The 27,138-nt window shown below is 38.8% G+C and overlaps 1 protein-coding gene across 2 annotated transcripts in view; it reads right to left on the bottom strand.

Moving 5' to 3' along the window:
- LOC149567729 (uncharacterized) overlaps positions 1-27,138 on the bottom strand; it is a 379,835-nt gene that overhangs the window by 99,903 nt on the left and 252,794 nt on the right. For both annotated transcript variants that reach the window (XM_089820995.1, XM_089820994.1), the window contains 7 exons: positions 18,927-19,010; positions 18,542-18,641; positions 18,270-18,404; positions 18,119-18,195; positions 17,852-18,028; positions 17,629-17,703; positions 17,260-17,316 (listed from right to left, as the gene is read on the bottom strand). In XM_089820995.1, coding sequence (XP_089677121.1) covers positions 17,260-17,316; positions 17,629-17,703; positions 17,852-18,028; positions 18,119-18,195; positions 18,270-18,404; positions 18,542-18,641; positions 18,927-19,010 — 705 coding nt within the window. The remainder of the gene's footprint in view (positions 1-17,259; positions 17,317-17,628; positions 17,704-17,851; positions 18,029-18,118; positions 18,196-18,269; positions 18,405-18,541; positions 18,642-18,926; positions 19,011-27,138) is intronic.

Here is a 27,138-nt window from a genome sequence, read left to right as displayed (position 1 = left end):
CAAATTCACATGAGCGAAGAAAACATGGAGAGGACAGCCTTTCGTTGCCACTACAAGCATTATGAGTTTCTAGTCATGCCGTTCGAATTAACGAATGCACCCGCTACATTTTAGTCATGCATGAATTGCATCTTTATCAAACAATTGCATAAGTACTTATTGGTATTCTTTGATGATATTCTTATTTATAGCAAAACATGGGAAGAGTACCTGAAGCATCTGGGTGAAGTCCTAAGGATCATGAAGAATCAGTCCTTATTCACCAAGTGATCCAAGAGTGAATTTAGTATGACAAAAATATTGTACATAGGGCAGCTTGTTAGTAAATATGGAGTTCAAGTTCATCAAGAGAAGATTTAGGCTATCCTTGATTGGCCTCCCCCGAAATCACTCTCTGAGTTGTGAGGGTTTTTCGAACTGTGCAGTTATTATCGGAGCTTTGTGAAAGGATTCTCTCAGCTCAGTGCTCCATTAACAAATCTAACAAGAAAGGGCTCCTTCCAGTGGAAAGAAAAGACACAATTCACTTTTGATAAATTGAAAGAAGTAATGAGCACTTGTTCCATACTCGCCCTACGTGATTTTACTCGACCTTTTAATCTAGAGTGCGACACATCCGAAGAAGGCATTGACATGGTACTAATGCAAAATAGACATCCCATAGCCTATGAGAATCAAAAGCTTATACAAACCAAGCACTTAAATTTCATTTATGACAAAAAGATTTTGGCCATCATACATGCACTGACCAAGTTTCGACAATTTCTGGTGGATGCCTAGTTTGTCATTCGTACAGATAACAACAATCTGAGATATTTTCTGGAGCAATGGCACTTGAATAGAAGGAAACAAAAAAGGATAAGGTTTAGGCTTTTGATTTTGACATTGAATATGTGAAGGGAAAGAACAATGTGATTGTAGATGCTTTATCCAAGAAACCTATCATCTGTTTACTAACCCAAATTTCAGCTGACTAGAAAGCACATTTGTTGGTGGAATATTCCAAAAACACATTTGCCTATGAGCTAATGGATGGCAACACCCAAGATGAACAGTAAAAAGTGGTGGATGACATCATTTACTATAAGAAAGGATATATTTAGTGTCGGAATCTAAATTGAAGCAGAAAATCTTGAAAGAGGAACACAACTCACCCTTGGCAAGACACCCAGGCTTCCTCAAAACTTATAGACATCTCAAGGAGAGGTTTTCATGGAAAGGTCTTAAAGGACATGCATTGTTGTATGTAAGAGAGTGTGCGGTCTACTAGCAGAATAAATCCAAACATACTCTACCTGTCAAGTTACTGAAACCTTTGCCAATTCTAGAACAGAAGTGGGAAAGTATCTTGATGGATTTCATTACAGGACTTCCCAAAGTGAACAAAAAGGATTGTATTTTCGTGGTGGTTGACAGACTGACGAAGTACGCACATTTCTTCGTCATCCCCTCAAATTTTCAGGCCGCAAAGTAGCTCTATTTTTTAGAGATGTCTTTCATCTACAAGTGTTACCCCGAAACATTGCTAGTCATCCAGATGGGCAATTTATTAGTATCTTTTGGACAAAACTTTTTTGGCTGGCAAGAACAAAATTGTCGCCAAGTACTAGTTACCACCCTCAAACAGACAAACAAATGGAGATTGTAAAAAAGTGGCTCAAAGGCTACCTGTGGAACTACGTTTTAGCATAACAAACGTGTGTCAAATGGATGCACCTAGGGGAATATTGCTACAATACCAATTACCATATGTCCATCGGGATGACACCTTTCAAAGCATTATATGGCTACAAACCCCTTTCCTTCATCTACACAGTTCTAGATGACAGTCGCGCACCAAGAGCGAAGGACTAGCTTCAAGAGGTACAGGACATCTTGGGATTCTTGAAGGAAAACTCACAACATGCACAAAATTAACAAAAGATGTACGCCGAAAGACACTGAATTGGGAGAAGTTTCGAAGTGGGAGACATGGCCTATCTCAGACTTCAACCATCCTGGCAATCCTCATTGAAGGAAAAGGGGAAAGAAAAACTAAAGCCACGATTTTATGACCCTTATCATGTAGTTCGCAGCATCGATGAAGTTGCCTATGAGTTGGAACTTCCAGAGGGGAATCGTATTCATAACGTTTTTCATTTCTCTTGCCTTAAGAAAGTTGTGGGACAGAACATCACAGTAGCTGCAGACCTTCCGCCACTCAATGAGGAAGGAAAGCTCATATTGGAACCTACAGAGATCATTGAAGTATGTGAAAAGACCCCGTAGAACCGCACGGTGAAGGAATATTTGGTAAGTTGGAAACACTTGTCATTGGATGATGCGATGTGGGAGGGCAAGCACATTCTATAGCATTTGGTATTGCATTTTCTTGAGAACAATTAAAATTTGGAACGGGAGAACTGTAATTTTCCCATTATAAAATAAATTATTAATCAAACTATTGTTAATGGGCCAATTGATTTAGTATATCTCGGACCCATTTTTTTTTGGTTTCCGTAGGTTTGTGTAGCCGTCGGCTATCTTTGTACACCCTCAGAAAGTATTCTCCAAGGGGTATTTAAGCACAACTTGTAGGTAGTCGTTAGGTATGCATTTTGGATTATTTCTTTGTATTGCGAATTCCTGTTGGAAATCTGGTTTTGTTTGTCATTTTAGAATTGAAAGATCTTCCCTATTTGGCTTGTGCAGTTTCGATGAGATTCAACCCTCACTCTATTTTGTTGTTGCATACAACTACTTCGCTCGGATTTGGAAAATCAGAGCACCGTCTTTTGGCAAATGTTAATCTGAAGGATTATTCATGTTTAATCTCAAATCTTGTTTGGCTTTTGAATTCCGATCACTAAGTTTATTGCATGTCTGAGCATTACTTCATTATCCGTACATTGTCCACTTCAGCCTGCACAAAGCCATCTTCCCGTAGTACTACTTTCTCCACTGTATGGCCAGCTCCTCCAACTCCCTCCTTACCATACAGACATCTGGGTCTACCGTACAAGCTTTCATTCTCCTGTTGTCTCCACCGAATGGCAGTCATCTACTCCCCATCTTACGGACTGCCACAGTCACCCTACTCCACCACCGTAAGGACAACAGCGGCAATTGTATGGCCTTCCTATGTGCTTGGGCTGACACTATACAGCCTGTACTACCCTACCGTACTACCCATTGCTTCATCCCCGTACATTTCCCCTCACGTTTTTTCAGCTCCAAGAACATCAGACTCATTATTTAAGGTGATTACCAGTTGGGAACATTATAGTTCATTTAATGAACCTTCATGAACTGTTTGAAAAGTCTACTCACAATTTGTTCACTCCACTTTACTTGATTGTTAATAGAATGTTACAATTGTATTTAATCACCTCTGCACTGCTGATATAACTGGCCCTTAAACTATTCCATCATTATTTACATAATTACTTCAACTCCGCTTGTTGATTACCCCTCCATTGTTGTATGATGGACTATTCTTTAACTATAAGGTTTCAAGTTAATGATAATTTGTTCTTAAATAGTTCGCTGATTTATTACTATGATATGAATGCTTGACTTAATAAAAGGTTCCAAATAAAGAATTGATACGTTCCTTTGATATTATGTAATTTTCTTACTTTATATGATATATGTTGATCAATGATACGTTGGGCTTGAACCCTTGTGGAAGCCACATATTATGTCCACATGACATTGATCATTTTCTGCCTGCACATGACACGAACTATTAGAAAATAAACTAGGGCTTGGGATTTGGATGTAAATGCAAATATGGGGTGGAATGGTTAGATTGTTTGTCATTTCTTAAATCGTTTCAATCTAATCCATTTTTCGCATTTGCAGGAGTTGGAGTAGAATCATGGAAAGTGGGACAGTGAAAGCAAGCACGTGGACAACTGGCAACATGGCCAATCATTCTATTTAATGGCTGGCACCCATAACCCTTCTTACTTTGATATTTTCTTTCCGTATTTGTATTTATGTTCATAATCACGCTTTAGTTTATTTTCCTAGTATTAGTTAGTTTCACGGCCTGTGTGGAAAATTATAGAAATGAATTAAATTACTTGTTTTACTTTATGAGATATTGTTTTATTTTCATCATAAAATGCAATTTATAAACGTAAATGATCAAGTGTTTGCATAATATTATTCTTGGAACATAAACACTTAGATAATCAGTCATTTTCAGCAGCATGGCTCTCTATTTGAGCTAGTAGGTCAAATAGATAACAATAATGATGTAATATGTTGGTATCACAAAGGGACTTAAGATGCTCAGTTAAAGGACATCAATTACATCAACCACTTCCAACCAAACAAACTGCAAAGGGACAAGGGTCTAGAAAGCTACTCTATTGCTAGAATACAAGAAATCGTGAATGTCTTTGTGACTCTACTAGACTTGGTCAATCCATCAACATTAACCAAGCTAGAGTGTTCCCCTAAGGTAAACTTAAGATGTTCAAACTTCCGTTAACACCATCAATAGATGCAAATCCATGTGCAAGCAATAATTAAAGCAGAGCTCATTGAAATTCTAGCTGGCCATGCAAGGCAAACTTACAATCAGTTAGCAGGCAATGGCACATATTAGATGAGTTCCTGTAAGAACCTTGTTGGTTATACCTCAAACAAATGCTGAATTTGTTTCAATTTTGGATGTTTGACATTTTGTCAAACACTTTGCATGAAACCTTTATCTTGCTGTCATTTATTTTCAGATTGCTTGTGCTTGCTTGAGATGGTTTCAAATGTAGTTAAGATGTTTGCAAAAGATTACTAGATATCCAAGAAAACTACTAAGATACAAATGCAATCTTTTTAATCCTTTGAATACAAACATATGATTTCGACATGTAAAATGTGTATCTACAGCCAAATGGCATTTTCACAAACACTTGGCATGTTAATTCCAAACTTCCTTTAATTAAAAGAGACGCAAGTAGTAACAATGTAAATACTTGCATATATAAAGCAAAAAAACCTGGAATGAACTGTAGGTTTGAAAACTCTTATGACAGAAAATTTTGGAACTACAAACATGCAATCAAAGTCCCATAAATATTCTCCAACAAGTATGTAATTTGCAGTTAACAGACTTTAACCATTGTTTGATATAAACCCCACGTGCCAAGTGGAAACTACTGTAGCACCTATTGATCAAGTACTGTAGCATCAGTATTCACGAGTACTCTACCAGTTATTAAATACTTAAATATGATATAGAATGGTTGTCAAGAATGAATCTACAGGTGTGTTGTACATATGTCTTCCAGTCCTTCAAAGCCTAGATCAGTTACTTCACTTTTAGGCACAAATAGAACTCTTGAATGAAGGTCACTTGAATGCCAAATTCACTAGATATTTCACGAACACACATGGTTACGATAACATGGAAGAATTCTCAATTGTACAAGCAAATGCTGAAGCTCTTGGAAACTCCAAGTCTTCACAAGAACACAAGCAAAATTCATCAATCATATTATGAAATACTTTCTATGAAGAGGCTTTACATATTTTTTCACTTAGCACTATTTCCTTCATGTGCACTTTAAATAATTTAAAATTATATAAATTAGCATTATCAGATTCCCACAATCCAATTAAAATGTATTTTTTGTTTCTGGATTTGACTATGTAAATATTTTTTAGCATCAACATTTCGGATCACACTCTGTGATCCATCATCAGGATGAGAGAATGCAAGAATAGAATAGTAAGAAATATATTCTTACTATTCTATTCTTGCATTCTCTCATAAAGTAGGTACTACATATTTATGTGTGCAATCAAAACAAGACAACGTTGAATCAACCTCCTCCCTTGAAACCCTCAACTAATCACTCTATTTCTAAGGCTCAACAAATTGTCGAACATAATCAACTGCATTTAATGATATAATAGAAATGTTTCTTGAGGGAAAAAAAACACATGAGAATCAACCTCCCAACTAGATGATATTCTCCAACAAATTGTCGAACATAATCAACTGCATGGGATGATATAATAGGAATGTTTCTTGAGGGAAAAAAACACATGAGAATCAACCTCCCAACCAAACGATGCTCTCCATATATTCCATGAACTATCACAAAAATCATTGACAATGTAATGTCCCCACTTTAGCAGTTGACCAAGTGTATGTCCATTAGCCTAGTTCTACATGGTCCCGAGGACTCACGAAGGGTTTAAAGGGATCCTAGAGTGTTTTGGCCATCATCTCCAATTTGGGCCAAAACGGAGTTGATTTACTCAGTCTCAAGCATAGTTACTAATTTTAATAAGTCAACAGTACATAGGGGAGGCTAGTTTTGGTGATTGGATTTGATATTCCTCAACAAGAGCTTTCCGACGTGCTATCACTCCTATTGTTCAGAGTCCAATAGCTACTATATTTTTATGCTTGAAGTAATATTAAAGTAACATTTAATTTAGTTGTGGAGTCAAATTTTTTTCAAAATGAAGCTCTCACCGCGTCGCTGAAGTTCCCACTCGCGTAGCTGTTGTCGCTACATTGAATGTGGATGGGCCAGCTATGCCTGTGTTGCCTCTGCATGGGCCTTTGCTTGATCTTGGCCCAGGCCCTATCGCCTCTGCTTTGTTAACGCCTTCTGCTCCGGTTTTTTGGGTTGCGCGGCAGTGCCCTATCCTCGCCTTCAGTTGTTCCTGCTAGGTCGACGCCTGAGGCTTGTAGATCCACCTTATCTTATGTGGATGTTGCTGCCTACGAGGCTCATTTAGGTGGTCTGAATGTGAGGTCGAGTTCCCATGGCGGCTTTGGGGGTCTGAATGCGCGGTTGGGTTCCAAGGATTTTGTGCCAATTGCTGTTGGCAACTCGTTGATTCTGGAGTTAGAACCGACCATTGTTGAGGATATTTCTGAATAGTTGGAAGATTTCTCCTCTTCGGCCGCTATTTTCCACTTCAAGGGTTTCTGGCCCTCACTATTGGACTTGCATGCATGGATTGGTCGTGTATGAGAACCCTTTATTTCAAGTACAGCTCAAATATACCCTATTGCCAGGGGTTTTTTCATTGTGAAGTTTGATTAAACTGAACATAGAAATGTTATTCTTCGTCGGGGTTTCTCTTGGGATGAGAAATTTCCCTTAATGGCTAAACCATAGTTCAAGGATTTTCACCCATCGACGGAATCCTTTAACAAGGTCCCTCTGTGGGTCAAATTGCTGAATCTTCCCCTTCACCTTTGGGTGGATTTTGTTCTGAAGGCGGTGGGGGAGGCCCTTGGGGATTTCTCGCTTGTGGATTCTGCTTCTTCCAATGTGTATCGCACCACTTATGCTCAAATCCTAGTTGAGGTTGACATCTCCAAGGGACTCCCAGCGATGATTTGTTTGGCTTCTCTGATTGGATCTTAGGTCCAGTGTCTTGATTATGAAAGAATCCCTTTCCATTGCAGGGAGTGCCACAAGACTAGTCAACTTGCTGCTTGTTGCTCCTCTGAAAAATCTAGACCAACAAAGTCTCCTTCTTGGTGGAAGAATGCTTCGGATGATCACTACACTATTCTCAAAGCCCTTTCTATTGGGGATGGTGACTCTTCTCTAGACTTTGAGGTGGTGGCCTCGCCTACTATCATAGTCAGCTCTCCTGCTGCGTTGGAGTCCTCCTCTGTTCCACCCTTGTTTGCGGATGCTTCCTCTGTTGATGTTTCTTCAGTGGAGGCGGAGTTTTTACTTCCCACTCCCTCTCCCGCCCCAATTCTAGATGTTCCTCCTGGTCCTGCTGGGGGCCAGGATCCTATTCCCCCTCTTGCCCCCGCCCCAATACTGGACTTTCCTCCTAGTTCAGTGGCTGCCAATTGGATTCGGGCTCTTCTAGAGAGTTTGTTGTTTTTTCGGATCCCCTTGGGCATTCTGCTTCTTCAGGGATTGGACTGTTGAGGCAACCAAGGTGGAGGATGGTTGGACTACGATACAAAGAAAGAAAACTAGGCCATCTGCTCCTCCTTTAGAAATGAATCTTCAATCATGCAGGGGAGGCTCTAATTCAAAAGGCAAATCGTGATGTATTTGGCCCTACCTCCTTACTGGATCTTTTCTTATGGCTGGTGATAAGCTTTTTTGTCACCTTGGTTACACTTAGTTAGGGGGGTGACCAGTTCTACGTTTGTTTTTTGTACCTTTGGTCTATGCGCTCATTGAAAATCTTTAATCTTGTAGAGGGTTTCAGGCACCCTTCAAAACCTATTTTACCTAATCGAAAACATTTAATTTAGTTGTAAAATATTAAAGTGTTACTTTAATATTAAATTTTATGGGAATGTGTGCAAAGCAAAAGGGGCGCCTAAGGCAGACATAAGTGATTATTTTAATATGTTTATATTGCACATCTTTTATCCCACATTGCTCATGAGAGTTGAATCGACCCTTCGAGAAAGAATAAAGGGGAGTGTTAGTGACTTCATTCGGCAAGTTGAATATGAGGAGAAATCAATGTGTGAGTTGCAAATCTGTTCTTGGCATTAGAGGACATCTATCCTCTCTTGTGACATTTTAGATGTCATTGGTTTGGCCTTTGGAATTCATTGCTATCAGCTTCATTAACAGGCGGATTGGGCACATTTCCAGCTATAAGCAGATTGGGTGTTTGCTCATATCCTCCCCACTTCTTGTCTGATGCTTATGTCATTCGAAAAGGATAATTTTTATAAAGATCTTGGACTGATTGAGGATAAATTATATTGTAGCATGACACTATTCACGTTCGTGACACTATTCACGTTAGTATAGCATGGCATTATTCACACCACTGTAGCATGACACTATTCATGTCATTGTAGCACAACACTATTCATGTTGATTGCAATGTCCCCGTCATAAAATAATTGTACTCATTTAATCTTTGTAATAGGCCGATTGATTTATTTTATCTCGAACCCATTTTTCTTTAGTTTTCGTCGTTTGTGTCACCGTTGGCTAACTTTGTACACCCTCGGAAAACTTTTTCCCGATAGGTATTTAAGCACAGCTTGTAGAAAGTTGTAGGCATGCTTTGGATCATATTTCTTTATACTGCGGATTCCTATTGGAGTTCGGCATTGTTCGCCATTTCGGAAGTGAAAGACCTTCCCTATTTGGCTTGCTCGGTTTCAGTGGGAATAAATTCCGGTGATGTTCTTGGTCTATATCTAGCAAGTTGGTAACTTAAATGCATATCTGTTGGTAAATCAGTGGACTTTGCATGTGCCAATTGTGTATGTTACTCTCTGCATTTCTAAGTAACTTGTATTACTGCTCAGTATTAGGCTTTGCAAACTAACCGTACAGCCTTGGAATATCACCATACGGCTTCATTAGCATCTCCTTGAGTAGTGTACGGCACTCACATTTCCCATACATCCATCTTCCCACTATACGGCCATCCAATGTATCCCCCTCAATACCATTTGGTCACAAATTGTCTTCCTCACGACCGTACAGCACCCAGTAATCATCGTACGACCTTTTGCACTACCGTACAACATTCTCTCTAACCTTACGATCTTCCTCATTCCGTACGAATAGCCCCAACCCCGCACAGTCCACTTTCCGCCACCATACAGACTGTAACTTGCCTGTTCTCACCTCTTCGTACGTTTTCTCCTGTCGTACGGAAATCAACTCCCCGTAGGCTATCCTGACACTTACACCCCCGTCCCATACGGTCACATAAACAGGCCGTATGGCCTTCTTTCAGTACTGTTCGATTCAATTGAGTCTTGCCTTGTGACCATAGACCATACAGATTTGATCTCAGGAACTGGGCATAGCAGGATTGGATCATTGCCATGGTATCAGAGCCCTCTGATCTTGCTAGCTTGTGGACGGTGAATGATAGTTTATAGCCGAAAGAGAAGAAGGACGCATTCCGTTGATCGAATGGCTGACAAACGGGAACCAACGGGCACCAAACTTGTGGCACTTCTGAGGGAACTTGCCAAGAATCAACCACAGATCACTGATACGGAACGGCTCATGGAAGAAACTCTCAAGAAGTTGGCAGAAAACGAAATATCTGGAGAACAGAATGGGCACAATGCGGACTCGGTGGCAGGCAGATCACACCCTCACCCAGCACGCTCTCAACCTTCCATGCCAACTTTCCCACAACGGACAGAGACACATCATAGAGAAAGACTTCCAACCTTCGAAGAAATAAGGGAGGACTGGAGGAATGCAAACCTGGAAGAAGACATTTCCTACAAGAATTATGCAGATCTAAGGATGAGACACGCAGGAGGCGGTAATAGAGGAGGATACTTTAACGATGATCTGAGGAGAAAATTGAGTAAGGTGAACCTGTCTCCATTTGATGGTTCGGGCTCCATTTCAGCACAGGCGTGGGTGATGAAAGCCGACACCTACTTCCAGCTAAATCCTATGCCTGAAGAAGAAGCGGTCAAAGTCGCCACATTGCAATTGGAGGGCGTTGCACACAAATGATGGCACCACAGCACAATCACACTAGGGCATGATCAAATTAAGACCTATGCGGAGATTACCAAGAGATTAATACAACGATTTGATGGAAAAGACCCCGAGCTCAATTTCAAAGATCCGGTGCAACTGAGGCAAACTAGATCAGTAGATCAGTTCATTGCAGAATTTCAGAGACTTTCCATGTTGGTCACGAACATCTACGAGAGAAGGCGAGTCGTGCTCTTTATGGACGAGTTGGCAAAACCACTGAAGGGTTGGGTGAAGGGATTCAATCCATCAACCCTGTTGAAAGCAATCAGTAAAGCATAAAGCATGGCATCGTCGTCAACATCATCCTCATTCTCCGAGAGTCACTCACATCCAAAACCGCCGACGTTTCCGAGAGACAAACCTCCGCCCAAGAAGCCATCATTGGATGACGCATCCCGACAAGAACTCCGAAGGAAGAAGTTGTGTTTCAATTACAAAGGGCCTTGGGAGCCTGGCCACCGATGCCTCGAGAAGGGGAAGATCCATTACATTGAGGTAATGTCCGATGAAGAGGACGAACAGGAATAAGAGGAAATGCTAGTGGAAGATATCCAACCTAGCGGTGACACCAACATGGCCAACTTAAACAGTACGGAGAGGATTTCTGCCTTGGTATAGCGCGGAGGATCCATTACTTTGGCTGGCAATCTGAGGTGCATAATTTTTCGTGTGTGGGGTATCCTTCAAGGACAAAGAGTCACAGTGATGTTAGATAGCGGAGCTACTTTGAATTTCATAAACTCCTCCTTGGTAAAGTGAAGAAATCTCTCGATGGAAGCAAACACAGGCTTTCAGGTCAAGGTTGTCGGAGGGACTTTCCTTCCCTGCACGCACCTTGTTCCTCAGCTGAGCATCACGATGGCAAATCACACGGTGATAGAGGACTTTTTCATAGTGGACCTCGCTGACATGGAAATCATTCTTGGCATACAGTGGATGGAGATGCTTGATGAGTACACACAGAGTTTCAAGCGAATGGACTTCACTTTCGTGGTTGACAAGAAGAAGGTGGTCCTCCAAGGGATGGCAAATGATAGTCCGAAGGAAGTTTCTACGCATCGAATGGAGGCAATCCTACGACACGATGACGTGGCATGGGTTGCACATTGTTTTATCTCAGCGGAACCCATAAAGAGGCACCGAACACCTCCACGAGACTAAGAAGTTCAGGATATTTTAAGCAGGCATGAAAAGGTTTTCATGGATATTCCTCTTGGCATACCACTGCATCGGGGATTTGAACACACAATAGAGTTGGAATCAGGGGCAAAACCCATCATAACCACACCGTACCGCCACCCCAAGAAGTTCAAGGATGAGATCGAACGAACGATTCAGGAGTTGCTTGAGAAGGGATGGATGCGACCTAGTTCTAGCCCATTCGCATCATCCGTGGTGTTGGTCAAAAAGAAGGATGGAACGATGCGCATGTGTGTGGACTATCACACTCTGAACAAAAGGACAATAAAGAACAGGTACCCCATCTTGAGGATAGATGAGCTGCTAGATGAACTACATGGCACGGTCTATTTTTCAAAAATAGATCTTCGTTCCGAATACCATCAGATCCGAATGAGGGAAGATGTGGAGAAAACGGCCTTCCACTGCCACTACGGACACTATGAGTTCTTGGTCATGCCGTTCGGTCTGACCAACGCACCTGCCACATTTCAGTCATGCATGAACCGCAATTTCAACAGACAATTGCATAAGTATCTATTGGTATTCTTTTATGATCTTCTTATTTATAGCAGGACATGGGAGGAGTACCTGAAGCATCTAAACGAGGTTCTGAGTATCATGGAGGAGCAATCCCTATTCGCCAAACAATCCAAATGTGAGTTTGGGATGTTAGAGATATTGTACTTGGGGCATGTTGTTAGTCATTACGAGGTTCAAGTGCATTAGGAGAAGATTCAGGCTATCCTCGACTGGCCTCCCCCAAAACCATTTACGGATTTGCGAGGGTTCTTCGGATTATGCAGTTACTACAAAAGATTTGTCAAAGGTTTTTCTCAACTTAGTGCGCCTTTAACAGATCTAACGAAGAAAGGGGCTTTCCAATGGAACAAAGAAGCACAACTCACATTTGATAGGCTAAAAGAGGCCATGAGCACTTGCCCAATTCTGGCCTTGCTTGACTTCACCTGACCATTCGTTTTGGAATTCGACACGTCCAAGGAAGGCATTGGAGTGGTTCTAATGCAGGACAGACACCCCCATCGCCTATGAGAGCCGAAAGCTTACACCAGTAGAGCACCTGTATTCTATTTATGATAAAGAAATGTTGGCCATTGTACATGCATTGACCAAGTTCCGACAGCATCTGTTTGGTGCCAAGCTGCTTGTTTGTATGGATCACAACAACCTGAGATATTTCCTGGAGCAGCAGGACTTGAATGAACGACAACAAAAGTGGGTAAGCAAAGTTCAATCTTTTGATTTTGACATTGAATATGTAAAAGGGAAGAACAATGTTTTTGTAGATGCCTTATCCAGAAAACCCACCATCTGCTCACTAGACCGGATCTTAGCTAACTGGAAGGCACAACTGTTGGTAGAACATTCTAAGAATACATTTTCCTGTGAGATAATGGATGGCCACATCCATGATGACCGGTACAGAGTGGTGGATGAAATCATCTACTATAAAGACTGGACATACCTGGTACCAAAATCCAAACTGAAGCATAAGATCCTGAAGGAAGTGCACAACTCCCCTCTGGCTGGACATCCCGGCTTCCTTAAAACCTACGGAAGTGTTCGGGAGAGATTTTCATGGAAGGGACTGAAAGGGGATGTGTTGCAGCATGTCAGAGAATGTACGGTTTGCCAACAAAACAAGTCTGAAGACACTCTTCCTACCGAACTATTACAGCCTTTGCCGATTCCCAAACATAAGTGGGAAAGTATACCAATGGACTTCATAACAGGTTTTCCCAAGGTGAACGGAAAGGACTACATCTTCATGGTGGTTGACAAACTAACAAAGTATGCTCACTTCTTCGCCATTCCGTCAAACCTCCAGGCTGCACAAGTTGCCGAACTGTTTTTCTGGGAAGTCTTTCGCCTGCACGGGCTACCCTGAAACATCGTCAACGATCGGGACGGTGAATTCGTCAGTATCTTTTGGAAAAATTGTTTCAGATGGCAAGGACTAAATTATCACCGAGCATGAGTTACCACCCGCAAACGGATGGCCAAACTGAAATTGTGAACAAATGGCTCGAAGGTTACCTACGAAACTACGTCTTGGCACAACGACGTGCGTGGGTGAAACGGATCCATCTCGGGGAATACTGCTACAATACCACACATCTCATGTTGATCGGGATGGCGTCGTTCAAAGCTTTGTACGAACATGAACCACTCTCCTTCATTGATACAATTCTATGCGACAACCGCACTCCAAGGGCGAAGGATTGGCTTTAGAAGGGACAGGACATTCTGAGAAGCTTGAAAGAAAACCTACAGCAGGCACAAAACCACCAAAAGGTGTATGCCGACAGACATCGGATAGAGAGGAGTTTTGAAGTGGGGGATCTGGTATATCTCCGACTTCAACCATACCAACAGTCCTCATTAAAGGGAACAGGGAAGGAGAAACTAAAGCCACGGTTTTATGGTCCTTACCACGTGATCCGTCGCATTGGTGAGGTAGCGTATGAACTAGAGCTTCCGGAGGGTAGTCACATTCACAATGTCTTCCATGTTTCCTATCTGAAGAAGGCTATCGGGAAAAACATCATCGTCAATACCAATCTTCCGCCACTCAATGACGAAGGAAAACTCATTTTGGAACCTGCTGAGATTCTCTAACTGTGTGAAAGGTCCTACGGAACCGAACTGTCAGGGAGTACTTGATACGTTGGCGACATCTACAGCTAGACGACGCAACGTGGGAAGGCGAACACATCCTCTAGCACCCGACACTGCACTTGCTTGAGGACAAGCAAATTTTGGGACAGGAGGACTGTAATGTCCCTGTCATAAAATAAATGTACTCATTTAATCTTTATAATAGGCCGATTGATTTATTTTATCTCAGACCCATTTTTATTTAGTTTTCGTAGTTTGTGTATCCGTCGGCTAACTTTGTTCACCATTTTGGAAGTGAAAGACCTTCCCTATTTGGCTTACTCGGTTTCAGTGGGAATAAACCCTCACCCTATTCCGGTGATGTTCTTGGTCTGTATCTAGCAAGTTGGCAACTTATATGCATATCTATTGGTGAATCAGTGGACTTTGCATGTGCCAATTGTGTATGTTACTGTACGTTTCTAAGTAACTTGTATTACTGCTCAGTATTAGGCTCTGTAGACTCACCGTACGGCCTTGGAATATCACCATACGACTTCATTAGCATCTCCCTGAGTAGTGTACGGCACTCAAATTTCCCATACATCCATCTTCCCACCGTACGGCCATTCAATGTATCCCCCTCAATACCATTTGGTCACAAATTGCCTTCCTCATGACCATACGACACCCAGCAATCATTGTACGACCTTTTGCACTGCCATACGGCAAGACCCTCAAAGCACTCATGCTGATATGGGACAGACCTACTCTCGGGCTTTTAAGCTTTTAGAAGAGAACCCACTCTGATACCAATTGTAAACCAAACAATACTAAGAGGGGAAGGGGTTGAATCACTATTTTAAAAACTTTAAAACTAAAGTAACTCAAGCAACAACAGAGATCTCACACAGAAAAACAAAGACACCAAAGTTATCTCATGGCAAAACTAATAGGGTAAAAAAATCACGGTATCACTAATCTCCAAAGTGGGCTGGAACCCCATACATCAGAAGCTTAAATTTTCAACACGCACAACTGGAAGACAATAACCTTTACAACAGTTCCAAAATGGGTATAAGGCTACCACCAACAACCCATGACAGACATAACTCCAAAGAAGAGAAACAATCAGTTTAAAACAACAGTGCATCTTTCACATGCATCGTGCACAAATCACTCCACATTTGCAGCACCAATTATCATTTATTTGTGAGCCTTACTCCACAGTCAATCAGATATCCAAGAATGGATGATGATCTTCTACTCACACAAAGAACACTTATCCAATCTTTCACTTAATCTGAAACTAGTCATATATTGATGCCAGACCAAAAAGAAAAAAGCCTCAGTATTCATGACCACCTGTATATCTCTCTGCCGAAAATATCAACAGTCAAGAAAACGCTCACAGAAGCCTCCCTGACTGTTCCAAAACAAACTCACTGTATTTTGTACGGTCCACACTAACAAATCAAACAAAAACAGTTGTTCTACTCCTACTCGCATTGGGTTCTTCTATCATAACCTCTCAAAAGGAAAAAAACTTCCGCATGAATTAAAAAAACTCAAAAACCGTCGCTATTCATTTTCTTCACACAGCTACCTTGTATTTTGTCAGAATGGCATCATCTCAAGGCAATCATCAAACACACTTAAGAAAGGAACAAACCCACACCTGTATTCCAGTGTTTTTTACTATTCAACTCATCCCTGCAACAACAGATGCCTTAAATATCTTTTTCATTGGAAATCTCCGTCTCTTTTTTAAAACTGGCAGCACCTTAATCTTCTTTTTCAATCAATTTTATCAGTTACAGCAGAGTTATCAGAGTGTCAATCGACCTGCAAAAAGAGCTTTGTCTTTTCTCCCACACAGATGCCTATCCAGAACAAACTGTTGTCATCGTGTTTTAAAGGAAAAAATGCTTGTTCCATCTGCAACACTGTCAACTTCATACTCCATCAGGCTTCATACTGCAAGAATTTTCAGTTACACCTGACAATATTTGCACTGGCAACCTTAACTGATATTGCAGCATTTATCCTGCATCAACAGAAACATCTTACCAAATCCACACAAGAACACAACAACTGTTGAACAATAAACAGATGCGCCGTTCTATATGCAAGGAAGCATCCAAAACTGAAGTGAAAGCTCAGAACCAAAAACAAAGCATGTCAGAACACATGTCACTTACACAAGGAGCCATAAATCCATTAGGCACAAATCCATTTAGAGTGAGTAGTAAAGGGCTGACACAGAAAAGGATGTAAGTTGGTGAGTATAAGTAAGCACATGAGCACACAGCTCATATCAAACTTCATCAAGTATACACACGGGTAGTCCAAACAACCAAGCAGCTGAAGCAGGTCAAGCACCTTCGATTGAAACTTCAAAAAATTGACACAAACTTGAACACCAGCTGGTTGACATCAATGATGAAACCATCCAACAGGGTCATTTTTAAAAATATTAATGCATAATCCCTTTCATTTCTTTCTTTTTCAAAGTAAATTGTTAGGTTCTTGGCTAAGAGTGCGCTAGGTAGTTGCATATCTAGGAATATGCTCTTGCAGAAAGTTGTGAAGTACAAGTGTAGGTTACCATCAAAGTGTTATTGAAGCCTTGTAGAGGAACTAAACTCATAATATTATTACGAGACAATCTTCAAAAGTTTCTTCCGGCTGTGGTTTCTATTGATTTACTTATGCATAGTTCTTGTACGGTTTTCAAGCCATGTTTTGTTACTATTTAAGCATTAAATGTCTAGAATTTCCAGCCCTAAAAACAAATTTATAAGCACAAACCACATTTGCGGGTAAACTCATAAAAGGTGATCAGCTAAGAACCAAGATTTCTTCATAATATATATGATTGTGTTGGAGAGTTAGTAATGTAATAAGCATTCTAAGTATAGATCATGTAAGAAGCAGAATAATTAAGGATAACAGAAAATGATAAAAAAGTTTGCACTGAGAGAACCTGCAGCCGTTCATAATTCTTCCTCCATAGAATAACTCATTAGGTACAGGTATCAACCTATATGGTATGAAAAATAGAAAGAAACCACTGTTAATACAATTTTTAAATAGTATCATATTATATAATTTTCAAGTAATCAGCAAAGATATTCAGATAGAAAAATAACATAATAGCAGTTAAAAAAAGGAATTATAGAAAAACTAAAATAGCCATCTATGCCATATACTTGTTCACAAAGTAATTGTGCAGTTAACTATGTACATAGACAAGACCTTAAATAGTTTTTCAAACCTACCATGAACTCAAATGCACAAATTCCTACCAACAATCACATGCAGCTTAATCACATTCAACTGATAATTTACATACCTTGGATGACATCTATATTGTGTGCGGAGCATTATTGGCTCATATCCCATTTCCACCAATCTAACAAATAATGATCTGAAAATACACTAAAATCTATGAGTCCAATACATTGTTTTCTAGAGTTGTAAGGTGTGTCAAAATGGATATCACAAAAGAACAGTAAGTAGGCAGGAAGTAGGTAACATAATTTTCCTTAGTCTAACATAACAATGTAACACCATACCTCCTCAGATCATGGAAGGAAGCAGATCCTTCAGATTCGTTTTCATATTGTTCAAATGGGAAATTCTTCCCATGTTTTATATTGTCACCAGCTGTTTCTATGTTTTTACTATCACAGAAATCTGATCCACCTAGCAAAGCTGGAGGCAACTGAGTAGGGTCTCCAACAGCAATAAGCCTTAAAAGAAAACATGCTAATAGTTATCAGGATTTCCATGGGGACAGAATTTTTTTGGACATTGAGATTCAGATAGTTATTGTTACTCACTTGAGGCAGCCAAATTGAGAAAGAGGAAGCAAGCTTAGGGGTTCTGGTATTTGAGCACACTCATCAAGAATGCAAATCTACACAGCATCCAATTTCCAATAATGAGCATAAATGCAACAAAAAAAACTCGTATGGAGCTTACTGTACAAACCTGAAATTTGTTGCCTTTCATGATTGGATTGATTGTTGAATAGCAAGTGACACCAACCACCTTAACATCTTTCAATTTTTCTCTACGATGAGTCATCTTACCATTTCTTAAAGATCTCATCTCCTCCTCAATTTCCTAAATGATCAATGAAATAGATTAACAGGGTTATGCCGTAAACTTTCACCTGAAGAAAAGCATATCTGAAATTTCTTAAACAACAAATAGCCATAGGGAGGTACAACATATTAAACTTTGTCACAGGTGACTATTACCGATTTCTCATAGGAAGGCGCTTCCATCAGTCTCTCTTGCATCTCTTTTAGGGTTGCATCCTCAACGCAGTTTACATCTGATCCGGCATAAACTGAGTACCTGAAAACAATACTCACTTGAAGATAATATTGAAAATTTCAAGTGAACAATTATCCCAATGAATCATTTAAGAACATAATCATAGCTTCAATAGATCTCTAAAACACATCAACCATTATTACAAGTGATCTACATCTTAAGATAAATTATGATACTTAGAAAAGTGTATATGTATTATGGACAGCTCTTTTGTAAAAATGTATAGATTACATTCCATCACTGTTGAGAAAATGATTAGTCCCTACCATTATTTACTCAGCTAAATCTTGAAAATTATTATCTTACGGAAAAATATTTCTTGCAATTTTTTTAATGCTTCCAACTCTGATAAAGTCATTGAAACCAAGCTCCAATAATCCTGTTAGAACCCTGTACAATACACAAATAAGTATGTCACTATTTTACTAATCACACATGTAAAATAGCAGAAGTAATAGACTAAATTGAGTTACTAATTTTATATTTTTGATTGGTGGAATTGTTCTAGATATTATCAATAAATACTTACTGAAGTATCTTTTACAAGCATGAGCATAACTTGAATAGCTTTCTCACTGTTTCCAAACTGAAGGTACTGCTTTCAAGCTTAAAATGGATTGTGACATTGAACAAATATATTCAGAAAATCTGTCTCACTGTTAATGATTGTAGCTTCAATCAAGTGATTCCAATCAATGAGATGAAATGTTTGAATGGCCTATCAGCATAAACTTTCGATATCTATCCTTCACAATTGTTCTCAAGGAGAATTATCATTATTATTGATAATAATTACTAATGTGTGTGGGTGTGGGTGTGGGTGTGGGTGTGTGTGTGTGTGTGTGATTTGATAATAATTATTATCATATATTACAATCATGATAATATATTGAGCAAATATCATATCAACTATATTGAGTACATAATGTTATCGATGTTAATTAGTAATGAGACAATCATGGTTATCAGCTAGTTTCATCATAGCAAATGATATATGTTAAAGCAATAACAAATGTGAGTTAAGATAATAACAAGGGTCATGACTCATGTAGAGACATCTCCCTCTTCTTGTTCATGTGGGGACATGTCTCTATGGAAGACATGCCTCTTTATATCATATACATATTCATTGAAAGAGTAACTTGAAAAAACCGAAAAACAATAAGTGTTGTTACAAGTTACAGCACAAGTATATCATACCATCTCAAGTGGAAAGCATTACATTGCAGTAAACAAAAATTAAAATTAAAATTTCCTAAATTTAAATTTGATCAAAACTTCAACATGGTATTAGAGCAAAGCCTGGGAATAAAGATGTAGAAGATTATTTCAGACAAAAGAAATTTGGGTAGCATTTGGTAGAGTTAATTATATCATCGATGTGATCAATAGATGTTGATATAGAGTTCACTAGAAGTTATGAAATGTTCTATGTTGATTAATATGAATCGCTGCAAATGTAATGGCACTGCCTATTCGGTATGTGTTTTCCAAAGTCACTGACTACTAGTAGTTAAATTGAGAATAAGCCAAGAAGAGGTATGTCCCTTCATGCGACACGTCTATTTGTAATTAGATAATTAATGTAATAATAAATTTTATAAATGTAAAATATATATTTATATATATATGTATATGTATACATATATGTATACATATATATATATATATATACATATATATATATGTATATGTATACATATATGTATATATATACATATATGTATACATATACATATATATATATATATATATATATATATATGTATACATATACATATACATATATATATATGTATATGTATACATATATGTATATATATGTATATGTATATGTATACATATATGTATACATATATATATATATATATATGTATATGTATACATATATGTATATATATACATATATGTATACATATATGTATATATATATGTATATATATATATATGTATATGTATACATATATATGTATGTATATATATTAGAGCAAAGCCTGGGAATAAAGATGTAGAAGATTATTTCAGACAAAGGAAATTTGGGTGGCATTTGGTAGAGTTGATTATATCATCGATGTGATCAATAGATGTTGATATAGAGTTCACTAGAAGTTATGAAATGCTCTATGTTGAATAATATGAATCGCTGCAAATGTAATGGCACTGCCTATTCGGTATGTGTTTTCCAAAGGCACTGACTACTAGTAGTTATATTGAGAATAAGCCAAGAAGAGGTATGTCCCTTCATGCAACACGTCTATTTGTAATTAGATAATTAATGTAATAATAAATTTTATAAATGTAATATATATATATATAGTTTCCATGAATCATTATTATATTAATTTTTCTCCCACAAAATAATACTTAGAAATATATAAATTTATATCTCATATAATAAATATATATATATCTATAAATTAAATCTTGTAATGTTCCCCATCTTTTGGGCCCTCGATGGAGTTCTTAGCCTTTCATTCTCCGAAGGCTATGTGGAGAAATAAGGAGAAATAAATCAAATTAAAGTCAATAAATAAATAAATCTAAAGATGACTTTATATTAATTAAATTTTCTAGAAGCACAACTAATTATTGTATAGGGAAAGTGGGAAACTTTTAGAGAGTGCATTTTCTAGAAGCACAACTAATAATTGTATGGGAAAGGGGGAAGCTTCTAGAGAGTGCAATTAAATAATATTTTATTTCCTTCTAGACGGGTGAAGGAAAAGAATAAATAGACGCAAGAGCTTCACTGTTAGGCATCCGATTATTGTCAATTGCATTTGATATAAACTTGGGAGAAGAAAATAAGGGTTTTTGATTTCAATTAGCCATTGGAGAGCATCAATCCTTTAGTGTTGCAACCATTTGAGGTGGTGAAATATATACTGAATTAGGCATTCAAGAGACCTTCATTCTGGAGTTCTATCTATGCTTAAATTGGAGAATACATTTATTGTTGGCTGCTATAGTGTCGTGAATAGTGACATGAACAGTGCCATGAACATTGAGGTTTGAATTGACAAGGGATATTACAGTGGTATTTGAGCAGTTTACTTCCATCCTGTGGGATAGGAAAATATTAATTATTGTCAGATTTGCTGTTGCATTTGGAGTGACCAGCACTCTAGCATTTTCTAGTCATGGACAGACATAGGAGGACTAACAATTCTAAAAGTCAATGGAGTAATGAGGGAGTTAGCACGAAGATGAATGCTTTGCAAGAGAGTATGGAGAAACTTAAACTTGATCAATAAAGATTGACAAAGAGCTTTTCAGATCCAAAGACAATTGAAAGGGGCAGCGAGGTATATGGTTTCTGCCTTTAGAAGGCCAACATCAAGGTTGCAAGGAAGGACGCTTGAGTTTTTCCCAACAGGAGTCCCTGATGCATATGCAACTATATTTAGTACGACACCTACTGGTATTATCTACAGTGTTGACGATGGACTTATTTCAGAGGGACGTGGTTGTGTCAGTGGCAGCACAGGATAGTGGCACCGAGCTTCAGCAAGCTGAGGCTCCTAGAGTTGTTGCTATAGTTAGTGTAGAGGCAGTTGATCCAATAGTTAGCACTGATACTTTTGGCTCTCTCAAGGACAGGATTATTATTGCGGATTTGTAAGTAAGATCTCATGGTGTTGCTATAGTGCAGGAGGCAGGTGGGACCGAGGCATGTATAGAGTCACCCAGCTATGATGTTGGTGATGTGAATGTTTCAACAGAGCCAATAGATGTGGGTTTATGCTCTAGTATTACTAATTCGAAGCCTAACGTTGAGTCATGTGTGTAGAGTCAAAAGTTTGCAGTTGAGGCTTTGTCAGGAGATGCCAATGTAGATAGTACGGACACATCTGATAATGTTATGAGATGTACTGGGTATGACACCCCTTGTTAAATATTGGGTGATGACTCCGAGAAGGTTTTCGACGAGTCCCAAGATCGATACTTACAGGATCTCACTATTGAGGTGGAAGCTGACATACGCGAGGAGATTGATATGGCAAGGGCTTCCATTTCCTTAGATGAGGAGTTGGTTGAGGTACATGGCAGTTGTATGTCGGATGCAAAATTATGCGAGGAAGATAGCACACATATGAGAAATCTTGTAGTGAAGAGTTCTTATTCAATTTCCTATCTCAGTGCAGTTAGTGACACAGAGCGCTTGCATAGGAGTTAGGGATTACAAAGGCATCATGTGACTTGTCAACTGAAGGTGAGTGATAGTAACAATTCTTTAGCTCTTGAGCATTATGATGCTATCCATCAGATGTTAGCTAAAATATGGTTGGGGTGCTATTATGTTTGATGAGCATGGTGATAGTACTCTTTTCCTACCAGAGGTTCATGAGCTTCGAGAGGCTATTAGGATCTTGAAGCATAGTTATTCTCAGTTAGTTGCTAACATGGATAACCTTTTGGAGTGGGCTAGCACCTACTATGAGATGTTGTTAGGGAAAGAGGAGGTAACTGAGCTCACTCGAGAGCTTGAGGTGATTGTGGACTCTCTAGAGTATACTCAGTTGACTCTTCAAGAGACACGGTCACAATTGGATGAGGTTACCATGGAGTTAGAACGGGTACAGTTGACACCAACCCCAGATCCTGTTCAATTACATATTGTGGTTGGTGGTGAGTTTGCTTCTACGGTTGAGGATGAGGGATGTGATGAAGTGGGGAACACATTTGTCTAGGATATGAGCGTAGTATGTAAATGGAGATGGGATCTTATGGTGATTTTCTTCCTTCTACTAGAAGTGAATCTATTTCTTCTTTTCATACAGTAGGTAGCATTGGACAGTTGGCATTGTCACATTTTCAAAGAGATCCGTTGTGGATTGCGATGAAGCAGATTGATGCTTCCACACATAATTTATACTGTACTGAGTCATTCATGGAGTATTTGCTTGAGAGCTTGGATCTGCAGGAGGCTTCATACAGTATATCTGAGGGTACACTCATCCAGGGCTCTCGTGCTATACGATGATTCATGAGGAAGATTGTAGAGACCTTGGCTACAATGCTTCCCAATAGGTATTCTGTGGTTGGGTTTGCTGAGCGGGTTGCCCAGGATCCTGCCCGACCAATAGTTTAGAGTCAGAGATTGAAGCCATCTTCTAATTCCTACTTTGATGATAATTAGTCCTTGACAGAGATTGGGAGTTTTTATCAGCATTACACTATGAGGAGTGCTCATCACTTTTATTTTGACCCATAGGTAAAGGACTTGCTTTTCAGTGTTATGGATGGTGACAAAAGGTTTGGTATTCATTATACCCGTAGAGAACGTACTTCTCCACCAAGGGATGGAAATTCTAAGATACAGGGTATTGTGAAACAGTTGGATGTGCTAGAGAATGAGATGAATCAAAATCACAAACGAGTTACCCAACTGATTTTGAATCCAATAATTGAGTAGAGCATGACATCGATTTTGTGAAGAGAGAAATGTGATGATAATTCATGTCAAGTTTAGCCATGAATTTCCCAAATCATGTATTTGATTACGATGCAGCAATAGTGGGAATAGAAGCATGCAAGGATACTATCATATCGAGAGCCACTTCTGTGTCGGTTGTGTCATCCAACGAGGAGTTTAGCAGTATGCATGCAGTTACAAATGTGTGCTCTGATGATAGTACAGTTGTTATTGTTGATGAGGTGACTAATATAATGAAAAAGTCATGTTATACTATCGATCAACAAAAGGTTGGTGTTCACTTCATGGACAGTACTATGTTCGACATGGATGCAACATTTTCTTATGACAATCTGATGTTTGAGGTTGATGTTGATCACTCACCTAAGTCGAGTTGGGCTCAGTTTTCACCATCTATAAAGATTCAATTTTGTGTTGCGACAATTGGTGATGTTTCTATGTCCACAAATTTTGATGTGGCTACACCTATTGTCAATACAGTTGACATGAATGCATATAGTTCTTCTATAGCTATGTCTCTTCATGTTAATCAAGATTCCAATCTAGTATATATTATATGGGTGGGGACCAAGATGAAGATATTTCTTGTGGAGCTTTCTTCTGTTGATATTCTAACTCCTACATCATTAGCACAGGTTTTGAATGTTATACTACAAGTTATGTTGTTGGTCTTGATGATGTTAATCGTATACAGTTGGTTCAATGTTAATAGGGGTGTCACATACTACTTCATTTGGGATCCAGGTGGAGGTTCGAGTTCATTGTGTTGTTGGATTGCTTGAGGGCAAGCAATTTTAAGGAGGGCGGATTGTAATGTTCCCCATCTTTTGCGCCCTCAATGGAGTTCTTAGCCTTTCATTCTTCGAAGGCTAAGTGGAGAAATAAGGACAAATAAATTAAATTAAAATCAATAAATAAATAAATCTAAAGGTGACTTTATATTAATTTAATTTTCTAAAAGCACAACTAATTATTGTATTGGAAAGTGGGATGTTTCTAGAGAGTGCATTTTCTAGCACAACTAATAATTGTATTGGAAAGGGGGAAGCTTCTAGAGAGTGCAATTAAATAATATTTTATTTCCTTCTAGAAGGGTGAAGGAAAAGAATAAACAGAGGCAAGAGCTTCATTGTTAGGCATCTAATTATTGTCAATTGCATTTGATATAAACTCGGGAGAAGAAACTAAGGATTTCTAATTTTAGTTAGCCATTGAAGAGCGTCAATGAAAGATCCCTGATAGATCTCTTTCGCTGATCTGCTGTAATATTATATTTTTAAATTTGTTTTCCCTGTTTATTAAAATTTTCTTACAAAACTGGACAGAAGTTGCAAAAGGTTTTTATTGTTTTATATTTTTGATGATTTTTCAATAAGTAATAACAGAAGTACAATAACATGAACTAGTTTCGAGAATGTATTCCAAATACATTTAAAGCAAAGTCACTTCAAGCAAATTTTTTTGAATATACGCCTAATATGTAACCAAATGAAGATTTACAATAATATCCAAATGATTACAACCAAGAATAAAGCCAACCTGAAGGCGTGAAGGTGAAATATGAGCCCAAAAGGAAGTTACGGCCAGAATCCAGCTTTCAAATGCTATACGTGGAAAAGTAGATGGCTGCCAAGCGTGGGTATACAGCTGCAAAGTGCCCACAAGTGGGTAAAATACCCAAACCCCAGCTAAAACTCTGACTCAGTACTGCATTCCCCAAAAGAAACAATGCACAATTTCCAAGATGCTTCTGACTGCAAGAATCCAGACCACTGTTTTGGGGGCCACGTCCCAAACAGGCAAAGCAAGTGGGTTTGGAATCCCAAATGCTAAAAGCTCAATCAGAGCTCAAACCAAATATCCAAGATGTAATATTTCAATAATGCCTTCGAACTTTGCCTTTACCTCCTTATAACCCACCAAACTTAGCTCGAACCCTAAAAGTGTCCCCATGTGGCGTTGATTTATAAAATAATATATTTCTCATTTTTAAAGTGTTCAAGTATCCAGAAAATGACCTTTTTCCCAATAGAAAGAAATTCATTTACCGAAATGCTCTGAGTCAATAGAGAAATATTTAGAAAAGTTCAAGACCTTTCCAACGAGCTATTACACCAAGGGATATTCACACAAATGAGGCCAAAAAACCCCTTATTACTATAAAATGGCTATAACTTAGCCTTGTTTAAATTATTAAAATGCTAACTTAGGAGAATATTTAAATATATTAAAATATTTCTCAAATAGCAAACTGATAGCCAAAACACCTCTACAAGGTGAAACTGAACTCGTCACCTCCTATGACTGATGCCAGATAATTTGAAATAACTGAGAGTCTCATCCCTCAAAATTAGGGATACTCCTAAAAAATAGTAACGTCTCCGAATCTCCCGAAATTGAAACCATAGAATGATCTCGTAGAGACTCAAGACTATAACCCATCTCCACCTCCTAAAATGTAGGAAACTCCTCCTACAATTAAGGAATTGCTCTCAACTGCCCTCCTACTAATTGAAACCCCAAATCCGAACACTATATACCCTAACTGAGTCTCTAAACACCACTACCAACCTACGAGACTCCCTAATAGGCTAACTCTATCGTCTCTGATGTCTACTCTAGAAAGGGGACATGACAGTCAATTCTCCAGTGTTGCAACCATTTGAGGTGGTGAAATATCCACTGAATTCGGCATTCAGGAAAGCTTCATTCTGGAGTTCTATTTGTGCTTAAATTAGAGGATACATTTATTGTTGGCTGCTACAGTGTTGTGAACAGTGACATAAACAGGGTCATGAACAGTGACATGAACAGTGTCGTGAACATTGAGGTTTGAATTGACAAGGGATATTACATATCTCATATTTAATATGTGTGTGTGTTGGGTGGATTTTTGCAACCGACAATATTCTGAAAATCCAATCGCAAAATAGGATGACCATCCACGACTTATTAGACAAAGTATCTCCTACCTTAAAGGGAAGGTTCCTCGTTCTCACCAATCCTTGAATCAACTCAAGGTAAGAAAGAAGTTGAGAGATTTGTAAAGGGTGTTACCCAATATTTTTCCCTCTTAGCTTT

Source organism: Cupressus sempervirens, chromosome 3 (genome assembly GCF_028749045.1).
Source record: "Cupressus sempervirens isolate cs-2001-9-10 chromosome 3, ASM2874904v1, whole genome shotgun sequence".
Taxonomy (NCBI): Eukaryota; Viridiplantae; Streptophyta; class Pinopsida; order Cupressales; family Cupressaceae; genus Cupressus; species Cupressus sempervirens.
This window is presented reverse-complemented; position numbering and strand designations above follow the sequence as displayed.